Source organism: Mya arenaria, chromosome 5 (assembly GCF_026914265.1).
Source record: "Mya arenaria isolate MELC-2E11 chromosome 5, ASM2691426v1".
Taxonomy (NCBI): Eukaryota; Metazoa; Mollusca; class Bivalvia; order Myida; family Myidae; genus Mya; species Mya arenaria.
This window is the reverse complement of record NC_069126.1, coordinates 33,513,433-33,529,434: the sequence shown is the minus strand read 5'-3', so window position 1 is coordinate 33,529,434 and position 16,002 is coordinate 33,513,433. Positions and strand designations below refer to the sequence as shown.

General features: G+C 33.9%; 2 protein-coding genes across 5 annotated transcripts in view; one reads left to right on the top strand and one right to left on the bottom strand.

Annotated features, from left to right (window-relative positions):
- Positions 1–4,054: 4,054 nt before the first annotated feature.
- LOC128236142 (uncharacterized) lies at positions 4,055–7,333 on the bottom strand. Its single transcript, XM_052951009.1, has 5 exons — positions 7,231–7,333; positions 5,172–5,325; positions 4,542–4,615; positions 4,271–4,337; positions 4,055–4,068 (listed from the first exon to the last, which is right to left on the bottom strand). The coding sequence occupies exons 1-4, from the start codon at positions 7,322–7,324 to the stop codon at positions 4,291–4,293; spliced, it is 369 nt and encodes a 122-aa protein (XP_052806969.1). The 5' UTR covers positions 7,325–7,333; the 3' UTR covers positions 4,055–4,068; positions 4,271–4,290.
- Positions 7,334–9,600: 2,267 nt separating this feature from the next.
- Positions 9,601–16,002, top strand: part of LOC128233439 (transient receptor potential cation channel subfamily M member 2-like) — a 54,686-nt gene continuing 48,284 nt past the window's right edge. For 3 of the 4 annotated variants that reach the window (XR_008260686.1, XM_052947116.1, XM_052947118.1), the window contains exons 1-3: positions 9,639–9,653; positions 14,003–14,371; positions 15,112–15,203. Coding sequence is in view for 3 of the 4 variants with exons in the window: in XM_052947116.1 (XP_052803076.1) it covers positions 14,111–14,371; positions 15,112–15,203 (353 nt within the window). In the remaining variant the exon portion in view is untranslated. Of the gene's footprint in view, positions 9,654–14,002; positions 14,372–15,111; positions 15,204–16,002 lie in introns of all 4 variants that reach the window. The other variant, XM_052947117.1, reaches the window with a different exon arrangement.

Here is a 16,002-nt window from a genome sequence, read left to right as displayed (position 1 = left end):
ATAGACAAATTATCAGCATAGGAACATTATGGAACACAAATATCTAGCGGTGGCAATTACGTGAACATTTTAAGTTACACGTTGTCGTTAACATCCACCTGATTGGTTTCATTGTATTTTCTTGAATGTATCCGAACTGATTTCGATTATGATGTAATGATGCAAGCTCATTTACCTTTACCATTTTGCATGTCCTTACTGATTTTCTTTCATCTTTTAAGTAACCTACATGATTCAACCATTTATTGTTTCAGTGGTTCTACTACGACTATAATTTTAATCCTGAAAATAAGCTGAAGATCATGTAGTAAAAGTATGAGTCTTTGAGCCACTAGGGTTTTTGTTGGTTCAGGACAAAGGCCCGGCTATGAGTCCAGGGAGTGGCGGGGGCCCCCGGAGTTTCATGCGCTTTGCGGATTTATATAGTTGAGTGTCTTCTCTCAGAATAAAAAAATACTCTAAATAGAAATAAAACATACATGAAAATGATATGTGACTTATGTGTAAATGTTGTACTTTTTTTAAACAACTTAAACGTTGTTCTTTCTTTTTCTGATAAAATTTTGATACCGTTTTGCTGCTGGTACATATTATTCCAATAATCCAATTATCCAATGCTTCCCATTGCCGTTGTTGACAATGTCCAATCTCATCATCGTTATAAAATATAAATACACCTGACACAGTTGATTGCCCATGGTGCTGTCATAGTATGACGTATTAGAGAAACGTATACCTAGCGTATGGAATAAATCACGTCGTACGTCCAATCCGTAATAAACCTATCACTTACTCATAAATAACTCATAATAGCGTATCACAGCGTATGGCCAGCGTATGTCCAGCGTTCTTGACCTATGCCCAACGTATGATTAACTTACGGGAAACGTATGCGCAGCGTATTCGGCGTGTTGCCGGCGATCTCGTGACATTCTGCAAAAATACGGCGCCGATATCTACATCGAAATTCTCGTACACCAGAGCGGTGACGCTTTGCTAACAACGTTGATTTATCATTGTCAAACATCTATGAACGAGAATGTATATTGATGACAGATGAAGAAGTAAAGGTGAGCTACTCACAGGCCCCATTGCATACAGGGTTAAACGTCAACAATACGCTAGTTTTACAGAAGAAACACGTTCAGTAGGTTACTTCATCGTCAGATATAGGTCTAAATGCTTCACTATGCTTTGTATATACGTGCGATATAGGTTAGAAGTAAGTTAGGTTATCAATTGGTTAGCTGTACGATACACCTTGATGCCAACGTATTCCGACGTAAGATAACCTACCTCAAACGTACTTAGCGTATGGCTAACGTAAGGACGTCGGCACACGCCCAGTTTGTGCCAGCAATAAAAACAATGTTTCGGCCTCAGCGTATTACAACTATGTCAGCTTTTACCAGCGTGCTTTTCGCGTTTAAAGCCATCGTATACCAAACATACCCGTAATGTTTATAAACGTACACCAAAGTGTTGGTAAAACTCACATTCGTCGAGATACGTTACTTCTATACGTTAAAGTGTGACAGCGTCATAACGTAATCGATAACAATCCGTTAATAACTATTGTGTCTTCTTTCATACAAATATTAATCCAAATGCAAGTCGAGCTAATTGTGTCCCACCGACTTTGTAAACGGTTACTATTTATACAAAAAGTATTGTCGCTGACATATCACCTTTTGAAGTTACTTCCTTTCCAATTTCTACTATAAACTTTCCCTCGACCTAGCTTATCAAGTTGTCTCCATTTATTCCCATTTCAAATCTTAAATACATATCACGTCGTCGTTATTTCTATCCCGACCGTCGGTGTCACTTGGTCGCCAATCAAACTTCGATTTTGATCCTTTGTTTTAATAATTGTAGTTTTTGCAATATTATTTTCGTGATTGCACGTGACATATGGTCATAAAAATTATATAAGTCACGTTAAATAGCACATGGATTGTAAAATCATATGTCCACTCTTTATAAAAAAAAATCTTAAGGGCCATCATAATCTTGCGCATGTTAGTTACACGATGTATTTGGCACATTGAGAGAAAACAGTAATTCGACTTTGTTGGAACAATTCTTGTGAGTCTAAACTATACAACGGTGGGAAAAACATAAGCTGCTCGTGCAACTCGTGTACTCCCGCCAGAATTGTATTACTTCTACGCGAATAGTCATAGCGATGTCGGATTGCTTGCACATCTTAAGCGGTTTCGCAAATCTATAACAAGATCAAACTTGACTCAAGTCAACTATCCTTGATAATGACACGGACAAATGCACTGTAATACGTCCGTGGAGAAACGTACGTTATACAGTTATTTTGTGAATTATCTAGTATGCCTGAGTTGATGGCACTGGTGACAAAGTCAGCTGATTCTGAGACAAAAGTTTATCAAATAGAACACCCATTGTCTACGAGAAGGTAGCAATTTAATCAATGCTCCTATATCATATTTATTTATAACATATGCTACAGGAATAGTGAAAGGATTACTTCTCTAAAAATACCAAAGTTCAGACAAAGTGATTGTTTTAAAGTCATAACCACCAAATGGTGGGGTTATCAATAAAAAGCTTATACTTGTGTATCATATTCATTTTAATTACTTAGAACATCACTTATAAATATCTCAGTTCTATGAAAACACAATACATATCAACATTTTTTACATTTTTAATAGCTTATGAAATGGTGATATTATTACACACATGGCATATGACTATCTTTATATTTCTTACAAAAAAGTATGCATGAAAGTTTGCCAACGAACAAGACATTGAACAGCATACATCTTGACTGATCTCAATAAAATGCCTGTCAGACATACATTGAAATTAAGTTTTCCTGTATCTATGTAAATAACATTGTTTTTTTAAACATTATTTATGAATTCTTTTTCTTAAAAATGTTGTTTTATTTTTCTCAACATTTTGTTTGAAATAACCTTAAGTTAGTAATTTAGGTGAAAATATACATCAGACAAAGAAAGTTTAGTGAGATCTTTGATGATTATACAGTTTCCTGCTTATGTATTATATATTATGTACATTGTAAAAACAAACACAATTCTTTAATGAAACAGGACCCAGTTTTCATTATATAACAATCAACTTGTTGACATATAAAATAGTGTAAAACATAGAAGTTTCATGTAGTTGAACATGATTTTTCAAAGGAAGCTATAGCTATCTCATGTATAAAAATACCACACTCACACTGCTTGGACACAGGATAAGATAAACAGTGTGATTTTTCTATCCGAGATGAAGTCATTAAAAATAGACAATCACACAGGAAACATGTCATAACTGATTAGTCCAAGTGAATCCCCCAACAGAGAATGAGGAGTAGCACAACCAAACTTTACCATTACATGTATAGAATAAAGACAACCCACAGTACAAACGTTGCAGAGTAAGATTTTTTAAATTTGTGTTGAGAGTTTTGTAGAATTGTGTGCACAAAACGTTATATTTGAATAATAAAGTCAAATAGACAAGTTCAATCCAGCCCCAACAAGTTTGGTTAGGGTAACCCTTGTATAAGGTTTATTTTGGTTATAATGTATTTGATTAAAATATGTCACATAACCTAAAATATTCAGTAAAACATTTATCCATACATTTCCACCAAACATAGAAACAAAAGCTCTTTTTCATAGAAACTTTTAGTGGTGAGCTGAAATGCTGTCCATCCAATGTCAGATGTACTTCTTCAGATGTATCTCCAAATCATTCTTGCCTGAAATGAGAGTGTCAAAATACTTAGTTTACATATTTAAGACCTATATCCATATAATAACATGAATAACAACACGTTCTGTGACTTAATAGTGATACAAGATCAAGTTTTAAAACCTACAAGTATTAGGTATTTAAGATTTAGGCAGACTGCCATTTTATTACTAATTCAGATATAACAATACCACTTCTTGAAGTCTTTATCTATATCAATGATGCAAATAATCATCTTATAATCTTACCTGTACAGATTCCATCTCTGTCAAATCTGGCATCTGGGGCACAGCCTAACCTCAACAAGGGTGTGGTTTCTTCAGACTAGAAAAACAAAAAGAATATATGTCTTACTTATCAATATACAAAACAAGTATTAGGTAGACACATATATTTCTAACATTATACATTTTAAATTTGGGCAGACTGCCATTTTATGACTAATTCAGATATAACAATACCATTACTGGAAGTCTATATATTTATAACAATGATGCAAAAAATCAACTTATAATTATACATGTACCTGTACAGACTCCATTTCTGTCAAATCTGGCATCTGGTGCACAGCCTAACCTCAACAAGGGTGGTTTCTATAGAATAGAAAGCAAAAATATAAATGTTTAAATTATATATATATATCTTCATAAAAAGTATTGGGTAGACACATATATTTCCAACATTATTCATTGAAGATTTAGGCAGACTGCCATTTTATAATTGATTCAGACAGAACAAGACCACTACTGGAATTGTATTTTTATAACAATGATGCAATAATCAACTGATAATTTTACCTGTACAGACGCCATCTCTGTCAAATCTGGCATCTGAGGCACAGCACAACCTCTCCAAGGGTGGGTTCTTCAGACTAGAAAACAAAAATAATATATGTTTTTACTTATCAATATACAAAACCAGTATTAGGTAGACAATATTATTTAATAAACAGTTAATGACATGGCAAGTTTCATATTATCATTTTCATTAGACATTCCTACATTTCATGTCAGCTTTTGAGATACACTCTGCGTATAATGGACCAGTCAATTGTAACCCCCGACCCTCAGGTCTAGGGAATAGCGGGGACTTTGCATTTTGGTCGGGCCAATCCCAGGAATTTTGGGTAAATTCCCCGCCCTGCATGACCAAACTGCTGGTAAAATCCCCACCAAATGCCCCCACACAGTGGGGACATTCTAGGTAAGGCCCGTTCCCCTCTATTTTTGTCGCGAAAACAAAACCACCCCATTCCCTCGACACTGTGGGGCCACCTTGAGATCAAAACACAGTCCATATCCCCCCAGATATCCGGTATACCATTGACTGGTGCATAATAGTATTAGGAATTATGAGGGTTTTAATACAAAATTTGCCCTGTATTTATCAATATAGGGTACTATTGGTGCAAAGGCCAATAAACATACCACAGTTTTTGTCTATTGTTGGAATAATAGAATGTCTTGATCTCTGCATGTTTGATCTCACGCCTCTGTACTTTCTCTTCAGTCAACCTCTTCACCACATACTCCAGCAGAAAACTCCCTTTGATATGCTCTTCCATGGCAAACACGCCAAACCCTGCAAATATTAACAACTTGTCAGTTTAACAGCAATCTGCTTAGACTTTCAGGGATAAGAAGAATCATGTTTTAAACGTATATTATCTAAGAATAATATGTAAGGTTGGGTATAAAAGACTGGCCGGACCGGAAATTTCCATAGAAATCATTCGGATGCCTTCAGAATTTCAATCTGCTTGTGGTGTTTTGTGCTGTTCTTTCATGTTTCTTGTTTGTGATTTTATGTTATATGTCTTTGGCGTTTACTCAGTGCCTTTAAACGGGGTTTATGTTTTAACTTTTTGCTACTGAGCTTGTTTCTGTAGCTTTTTGCACAAATACTGGTATAAAAGATTGGCCGGATCAGACCATTTCCGTACAAAATCATGATAATAACAACACACAGCAATTAAAGACCTGATATTAGGCCTAAAGAAAGGTCTTTTTTTTCTGGTCAACCAACCGACCATACTTTTTTGTCAGGAGTCCTGGGAAAACCGAATTGGAGACAGAATATATTTTTTCTAAACAGGGCTTTCAATTGACCGGAGCTCCGGTGAGAAGTCGTTTATGACCATAAGTTAGCAAGTTCGTTCCAATTTTGAACTAAAAGAATTTCAATACAAGAGTTGGTAGTCCAGAATCTGAAGATAAGAATAGCTGAATGTTTGTTTATTCAATTAAAGTATATTTACAACACATGGTAATAAACATAATAAACGTCAGAAGTGACAAGTGATTAACGATCAACTGTGTCCATTAGCAGCAGTCAAACTCAATGCCATGAATAACTTGTATTTGTAAATTAACAGATCCCTTCGGCAGGTTTAGCTTGCTACATTGTACAAACAATAATGCTATAATATCAAAAATTGAAATGATATTTAGTCTAATTCAATTCTAGTTTTTAAAAATAAACATTTTTTGTAGCATGATGAAAGTGGAAGAAGAACTATTTGACGTAAATCGTGGTTTATCTACAGTTAATTTTTTAATTTAAATATAAAATTACCAACCAAGTACACCAATGTACAATGAATTCACTTCTGCCTACAGCAGAAAGTTGCACTATGAACGCACTTTTGCCTACAGCGGAACTTTACAATACAAAACTGACGATACTTGTTTTGCGGGAAAACCAATTGTTATTTATAAACATGCAAATTGGTCATTACGCATGAGCAGTCAAACTCATTTGACCAAGCCCTACATGAGAATTTGCAGATTTTATGACGTTTTTTGTATTTTGAAACACTGATTTTCTTAGCGCCACCTTGCCAATGACAATGACCGTCTGCTTCAAACGAAACAATGTTCTAAAAAGTGTGCATTGATTTTACACTGTAAGTATCAATTGTTTACTAATGCTTGACAACATTTTTCATCATTTCTTTGCTTTTTCTATCGCATCTTTTTATCATTTGACCAGTGTCTTCTCTATGTATATTCTGATTCGCAGTGAAGACAGTCGTGTGCCTTAGCATGATCTGTGACAGATTAGGCGACATTGACAAATGAAATACTTTTAGGGCGTAACTTTGTGATAAACAATAATCTGAATGGCCAGAAGGGCGCGAGGGGGCAGGGAAAATATGACAAGGCATGTAAAAAGGTGCAACGGGTAGGGGTCAAAAAAGGGCAGTGTGGGCCGCCCTTCCATTATGCTTTAGCTAAAACAATAAACACATATCACAAAAAGTAGAAAATGACAATTGCAAGCTACCGTTTCCTGCCGGATACTGTTCTACAACAAGTGTATAAAGCTACAGGTACAGATGAAAAATATTAATATTTATAAATGTTTTTTCTTTTAAATTAATTAGTAGCTTTCATCGTTAAACAGTTAGTCTCTTTTTTTTAAAGAATCACAAGATATCGACATTTTCAGAGCTTAAAGTAGGACTTTGCATGGTGACAAACTCACCCGCAGTTGAAAATACACACTCACTTGCATGCAAAGAAGAAGTTATTCCTAAAAATACTTTCTTTGATACTTGATCGCAGTGCTGTTCAGCCATTTTGAAAACACTACCTAAATCATGTTATTATGACGCGTTTAATTGGTTGAAAGTCGACACTGAATCAATCAGAATTGAGGTAACAAAAGCATATTGGTTATGTCAAAATACGAACTGAACCGAATGGGACGTTGTCGATTTTTACTACCATCCGTCAAGATAAGCATGCTACTCCCCGTACCGCCGAGAACCGTTACACCCCTAATGATAATATCATAAATTTTAAACTTTTTATCTGTGAAACATTTCGTATAATTTTGGGAGATGTCACGTCAATACGTCAATATAAGCATGCAACCTAAATAATGACAGATATTCGTTTGATGCAGAAAATAAAAGTTAAGCAAACGAGATTCAAACCATGTCACCGGACACGTTTCATAAATTAATATACGTTTGTGTTATATTTTGTATAATTGTGGCTGCTGTCACGACCACAGTTTACGGAAGACTTGGGTTTGTAGAAAAAGGCTAATAAAACTAAGTATCCTTGAAAAATATGTGAAAAATAATGCAAATAGAAAATAAATCAGGACACAAATACAATACCTGTTTGAATGCTGAACAATCGATCGAGAAAATAATTTGCTGCTTTGTCTCGTTCTTGGTTGGCGCTAGAAATGCATCAACGATGTTTAAAATTAAACATAAAACAACCTCCTTCAGGTTGTGTTGATCAAAAACAGAAGAATATTTAGATAATAAATAATCAATAGCGGCCTCATAAAAGCGATAACAGACACGCCTGACAGCAGTTGACAGATGACAGCGGTGGCACACTTTGAAGTGTTAATTGTTAATCATAGTCTCGGATGTTAGAATTTATACTTTTTTATTCTTTGTTAAATTATTTGGATAATTAAAATAAAAATATAACAACACTTAATTTTGTTAAGTCTAATGCAGAATAATACTAAAAACATTTTTATTCAAGCCATTAAACGTTTCACCATTTTCTATGTTTTCCTGTATTTATGCTAAACATTTTATTTTCGCCACTTATCTAACTTGTTCCCAAAAATTCTTATTTCCACCATAAAACTCATTTTCGACAAGTCTTATTTTCTTGATACCAATATCATCGAGTGTTCAGTTGAATTACGTATGTAGTGTAAATACAGTCGAAACTCGTTGGCTCGAACTCCCAGGGACCAGCGAAAATACTTCGATCGTCGAAAAGTTTGAGCCAGACGGAATTGATACATTCAGTATATAGAAATTGGTCTTTTAATTCCAGATCGAGCCAAACAGGAATTCGAGCCAAGCGAGTTCGAGCAAACTAGGTTCGACTGTATATAAAAAGTATTGAATATAGACATTGAATTAATGTCACTACTTGTATAACTTGGGTACAATGAGTTCATTTTTATTGAATTGCCAAATTTAAACAAAAATATGTTAATAATTCACGTAACTAGTAATGGAAAGTTTAAAATATATGCTATCTCACTTTTATAAACTAACCATGTTTATCTTTTTTTCACCTATCCTTATATGGGCGGGCGCAAAAACTGGTAAGCTTATTTTCACCAGCGATGTTATTTTCGCGAAAATAACCTTATATTCACCGACGCTACACTTTCAACTTTTGGACACAATGTAAGTTGTTTAAAGTGAGTGTTTAAATCTATGTCTTGTCCCCCCACTCCAAAAAGATATGTATTCATCAATTTTAAACTTAACTCTCTTTTAAAATAAAAAAAATATATAAAAATATATATAATAATATTTTGCAATAGTTTATGCCTATTGTCGCTCAAAATACTCTTATTTTTTGCCAAAAAAGTCTTATCTTCGACACAGTCTTTAAGAACAGCTGAATGACTATCATCTTAATATCACCTATATTCGAAAATGATAAATTTCATTTTTACTACGAAGGCAATCAATTCATTAAAAACTAATGATGTTTTCGGGAAAAATCAAACTTATTTTCATTTATAAGTCAGACATCTAATATTCGCGAAAATAACCAATATTCGAATTTTATTCATACTGAGCTATATTTCTGTTCTGTTCTGTACGGAGGGCATTTAGTTGACGTATTAGTATATTTAAATAGTAAACTTTCCCCTTTCAACACCTATCGACTCGCGTTATTGGTCCCGACCCAGGGTTGATTTTAACATTTCACTGATCCCGAGATCCCGGCTGTGATGGTCCCGGGATGTAGCATTTTATTGTCTCGACCCGAGATCAATAGTTATTGTACCGGTTTTTCCGAAAATAACTCCCGGGCCCCGGTAATTATAACTGGCCCCTCTATAACCTTTAATCTCTAATCGATTCATTTTAGTAGTGAAAGTGAGCATACCAGGAAGTGAAAAAAGTATTGAACTTTGTCAAAATATTCTCATTTAAAGTTTGTAGTGGTATTGTACATCTTGATCATAAGGCTTCAGAAAAAATGAATAATTAATCGTGAAACTGTCGCAATTGTATGTAATGTCATGAGTGCTGAGTGCATGCTCTGACAATCACCCTAGTATGTCGAAAATTCAATGCAAGAAGAGTGCTTTAACTTTTCAACAATTTGATGTTAAAACTTCGGATGATATCACCATTTTAAAAATAATAAACAAATTTGACCCGAAGAATATTACTGTAAGATATTGGTTAAATTGTTGAAAGCTGGTAAAGAGGCTATTGTTCAACACTTGACCTGTCTCGTTAATTAATACATCAACAAGTACTGCATTGTATATTCTCTCAAAAACATATTTTAACAGGCACAAGTTACTCTAATATGTAAGAAAAAAGAACTTCTGTATACATGTAACTATACAGACCAGTCAGCATCTTGCCTATTCGTTTCAAAATATATGAGAACGTATTAATTGAGCAAATCAACATTGAAAAAACAAAACTAAATTGAGCAAATGTCTGCATATTTTAGTAATATTTTTGATAACTTTTTATTTGCTTTTAGAAGGAACCATGGTTGCGAAACTACACTGATATAATGGAATCTTGCTTTAGATAATACTAAATAAATTGTTGCCATCCTCATGGACTTGTCTGAAGCATTTGACTGCCCACCTCATAAAATTTTACTTCAAAAACTGTCTGCATATATGGAATTTCTGACAACTCAACCAAATTGTTAGGGTCTTAAATTATTTGACTGAAATAAATTAACAAATTAATACAGGAAATATAGTCAGGCCCCTGGAAGACAATCAAAATGGTGTTCCTCAAGGATCTATTTTATGGCCTTTTATTTTTAATGTTTTTACCAATGATTGTTTCTATTATGTAGAAGGAGGCACCCCATTTAATTTTGCAGTTGATAACACCATCTCCCTACCACTCTCCTCAGTTTAACAAACTGTTTAAGGTGCTACAAGATGAAAGCAAGATTCTTGTTGACTGGCTCCAAGTTAACTGCTTGCATGCCAATCCTGACAAATTTCAGGCTATTGCTGTTGACAAGAAAACTACTAGCAGTTATCCTGTTTTCAATTCTGGAAGCACACACATTTCTTGTTATGAAGTTTTTAAACTGTAAGAAGTGTACATTGACTGCAAGACGAAGTTTGATAACCACATTATTAATATTTACAAAGTAAGAAGGCTACACAGCAAGTCAAAATTCTTACAAGAATAGGTCAACACATTAGCAATATATTAAATGTATATATATAGAGAGAAATTTACTATCTTTTATACTTTTGTAATGTCAAATTTTAAATTTTGTTCACTAGGCTGGCACTTTTGTACTGAGAAATACACTAAGAAAATGAAAAGTTTCAGGAGTGAGTTCATAGATTTGAATATGATGATTATTCATCCTTTTAACTGAATTACTTGTTTAAGCAAATATGCCTACTTGCGTAGAATGCGGACTCTGACTCGAAAGATCAGAGGTGTAATCGAAAATTGCTCCATCGGTTTTATCTGACCTTGTCAAAAAGAACACATATTAACTTAAGATATTCTAAGAAGAAACAGATTACGGTAAAAAATATTCAAGAATGCAGCACAAAGTGCTGTAGAGCTCACTGCCAGACCATTTCAGGACCTGATCTAACATCAACCAATTAAGAAACATCATCTCAAATTAGAGTGGCTGGGACTGCAAGTGCATTGTTTGTTAGCATGGTTAATTGTGTTCACACAGCATCGGTAGAGTTTACAATAATGTTTGTGCTTGCTATGTTTTTATGCTAAGTTGTCCGTTAAAAGAAATTATCATCATGATTGTATTATCGCTTATCCTCTTGAAACTAGTAGCTTATTCTTGCATGATTCCCATGCTTTTGCTTTATGCTTTTCATTCTGTTGTTGTTGTTATTGTTGTTTATGTTTTGCTGAAACTTGCAATCAGTGAATCATTTTCTGGTTTGCCTTTATAGTGTTTCTGTGCTTCGCTTCTGTAATACAAATGTAGTTGGTATTATATGTATTTTGCACATGTATATAATATTAATCAATTTGTTCTATGTCATACTATATGTAATGTTAACTGAATATTACGGATAGCTGCAAACATTGTGTAATACAACGTAATGAAATACCATTTTACCTCTTAATTGAGTACTTGGCCTTATTGGTCCGAACCATTTTTTGTAATATTTGCAATAATTCACCTAGTGTGATTTAATTGACACATAATCATGGCACCTATCGTTCATGCTACTCTTATATATTTTATTCAAGAATTTTATAGCATCGCTGTGCTACTACGCTTTTTTAAACTGTTCTTATTATCATCAATCTATTTTATGAAAATGTCCAGATATTTTTATTGTATAATGTTCTTTTTATTTTAAGCATCACTACATTTGCCACTGCAATCTTTAAACAATTGTTTAACCTTATATTGTATATTACAACATAGTCGGTTAAGAGCTTTCCACAGTGCAACAGTGAATGGGGAAGGCTAAAAATTAAAATGTATCAAAAGTTCATGTTTTATTTTATGTTATAGTTTTGAGGAAAAGTCATTTTCAGTAGTTAAATCTACATTCACTGTGATATGTTTTTAGGTAGTAAGGAGTTCAACAAATTTTATAAAATACGATTTTATCGGATTTTGGATAAAAAAGCATGCACATTATTTCCGTAAAGTCTGTCAACATTTATAATTTTCTTTTTGTGTCAAAATACCACATATATATCTTGTGGGTTCTTCTTGATGATATCATTTCAAATAAGAAAGCTATTGCATAAAATAATGAAAAAAGTCGATTAAATTCATTTTCTGGTTAAAATAATGCAAATATCTTCCTTAAAATAGCTGCAATCACCACAAAGTCTCGAGACATTGTTGAATGTGTAGTACTGACACTTCCGACACAAAAAAACTTATTCATTTTGTGTTATTAGGACATTTCCGTAAAAATATAAATGTTTTTATTGGAAATCTGATAAAATCTTCTTTTGTAAATTTTCCTCAACTCCTACTTACAGTTCACATGTTGCAACGGGTACATGAATTACGCTTGCTAAATATTGAAACTCAAAATAAATTAAAAAAATGAAAAATTTAAACATTTTCAGTTTTGGTCTTTCTAACGATATTGACACAGTTGAAGGCCCTTAAAAAGCTAACACTAGCTTTTGTTGAATTTGTTGCTATCTTGCCGACTCAAAATACTTAATCTTATATTTTCTTATCTCGTCCCAGAGGTGATGCGGAACGCGAAACCAGGACAATTAATTTTGGATTGTTACTTTAATTATCAATTATATTACTGTCATACTTATTAAATGCATGAACATAATAATACATAACAACTTGTTTTCGCCCAAGCTGTTCCAACACTCTGAAAATCCCCAAATTTCTTAAACCCCACTTTCTGAAAACTCCAAAACAGTGGCCAGTGTCTATAGAAATTGATTGAGGAATTCTCCATTATAGATCTTCTGCAATCGGAGAATCGTTTACGAAATCAAAATTTAAGTTTGAAATGTTTTATAAAATTTCAAAAAAGTTTAATTTCCGTAACGTTTGTGGAAAATCCCCCAATTGGAGTCTGCAAACTACAATTGGTGCACCAAATATCGATTGTCGGACAACGAAAAAGTTGACTATATATAACAGCAAACTTACCGTGTGCCATTTTTGAAGTTTAGTGTCTCATATTTTAATAAGTTTACAAATAATCCGTTTTATCCGATGTTGTTCATGTATACGCACTATAAATGGTAGAAATGGCAACAGTTAAACATACTTTCTATACACATCACGGATCTTCCGTCTTTGATTACTTAAAGAGCTATAGATGTAACGTTTCATTGAAATATAATGCTAAGATTGGTGATATGAAGCGATCATGCATTGTTACAATTTTCTTTGTATTGAAACAATATTTCGCCAAGTTCTAAGAGACATTCCCTAGTATTAAATATAAATGGAACAATTCACGGCGTGTTCAATTCCGTTCAGGAGTGATCAGAAAAATTACCTATTTTAAATAATATTGTTGTGAATATACACTGTTGAAAAACATGTTCAATAAATGATGTTTTACAAAAAACAACAACATAGTTACCGAATTAACCCAGGCAGCAACCCCATATCGGACAGATATCGGACCAATATATTTCATATATCGGATAGGTATCGTAAACGATATCTATCCGATATCGTTTTGCCCATCGGATACAAGTATGACCGATATCTTGTCGGCAACCCAGAAATAAAATTAACGTTTAAAGGTTGTTTTCGTGCAGGTTCTTTAGTCCAAGTGTTTAGTCAGAACTTCGTATGCAGTATATATATATATACATTCGCCACAACGATAGCTGAACTATTTAATCTTAAGTTTGTGTGTTCAAGGCATGGCAACTCATTCAGACAATCGCGGTAAATCCCATGTGGATACTAATGGGGTTGAAGAAGATTGCCAGTCATCTGTTTACAACCAAAGCATTGATACATGTGGTGCTATAAGTACTTCAAGTAATGGAGCAGATCCTGATGATTTTGAAAAAGGTCCTCAAGATTATTTTGAGGAAGATAATGACGATGCTGTTGGTGCAGAGAAAACGCCTCTTCGTAACAGAAAGAGTTTAAAGGAACACGCCGACGAACAGGCTACAGTAAGTATTATGATTACCATTGTTTAAGCAAACAATGATGTGTTGCATGGTAACATTGTGTTTTTCAGAAATATTGTGGGGTAACATTACGTTTTCTGCCAAAATCCCTGAAAACATAACCTCTCTATATCATCGGGGTACATTGTGTTTTCAGATTGCAACTTGTTTGCATGGTAACACTTCGTTTTCGACCGTATTGAGGGGTAACATTGTGTTTTTAGGATTATTGCATTTTCATGAGAACTGTAATGTTTTAAAGTGAATTGTTATTGCAAATATTGGGAAGCATTCTTTCCTCTCAATATGACACAACGACTGGTTGCTACTTAAACTTAGAAATCGAGCTAATTAGAGCTTCATTTCAGCACATAGCTGTCTATTCCATTTACACGACGCCCAACAATCCTGATTTGTAGTATAATAACTGTTCAACCAAGAGATCTTTATTAGCAAAATGACATCCTGTAGACACACACACGTGGGTTCAAGATATGATTTTGTTAAATAATCAGTAGGTAATTACTGAGGGCAGTCGTAGTACAAATTAAGTGACATATCAATGAACATTTGGCTGTCATTTTAAACCATTTCATTAACCAATAATAGGATTAAATTTCGTCAATAAATAATAGCACATATTGGATTACTTTGACCAAACAACCTCCGACAATTCGTGTCATGCAAATGAGCTTCCATAAACTAGTTTAAACACTTATACAATGAAACCTTTAACGTTTCAGGTACATGATGAGACAAAATGGATTCGAGAGCACATCAAGCGGAGAGAATGTTCACAGTTTATTGCGGACCCCCAAAAGGAGCAATCACCGGAGTGCGTATACTTTTTATAAGCTTGTCTGTCTGTTCGTGGCCATTGCTGAAAAACCATTATAATGAAGCCAGGTACAGTACGCTTTTCCAGAAACAGGACCGGCGTATATCAAGGGCCATTACTCTGTCTTCAATGTTAGAGAATGCCCCTTGTTTGATTCAGAAAAAAATAATTACAACACATGAGCGCTGGTGTTTGCTTTACAGCCTCTTGTTTAAATACAATGAAATACATGCAAATGCATATGTTTAATAGGAAATGAAAATGGGATAAGGCCACACTAATTTAATAGTGTGTTCCATTGACTTTTCAAAAAAACAAAACAATTTCTTTATAAAAATGTAAAAGCCAACTTGCGGCCTTTTTCGCCGTATCACCTAAAATAAAGAAGAAAGTTTTTTTTTAAATATTGCCATTAAACCACTTTGAACACAATCTAGATCTTAATCTCCAATGGAAAAAAATTGGAACAATGTTACAAGACTTACTATTTACTCAATGGTTTTATGCAAGCATAGAAATGGATAACCCAAATTTCTACGATATTCAAAGCAGGTTTTAAGAAAAAAAAGCATCATAAAGAAGTTTAATTCCGGATCCCTTTATATAATAAGGTATACGGGACTGGAATCAGAAACTGAAACTAGTTCCTTATTAGCTATTCGTAATGTATTATTGCAAATAGGCATACACTCACTTCCCTGTAACGTATTTTTTATTCAAATTGAGCAACTCTGTAAAATGAAACAATGCACAAAATTAGAAAACTTCGAATAAGGAATGGAGAACTAATGCCTTA

Excerpts from the sequence above, each read along its gene's own strand:
- LOC128236142 (XM_052951009.1), bottom strand. The coding sequence starts at position 7,324 with ATGGCTGAACAGCACTGCGATCAAGTATCAAAGAAAGTATTTTTAGGA. Across the intron at positions 5,326-7,230 it reads GTGTGTATTTTCAACTGCGG|GGTTTGGCGTGTTTGCCATG; the intron begins GTGAGTTTGTCA and ends TAATATTTGCAG. Across the intron at positions 4,338-4,541 it reads CAGAGATGGCGTCTGTACAG|AAACCACCCTTGTTGAGGTT; the intron begins GTAAAATTATCA and ends TCTATTCTATAG.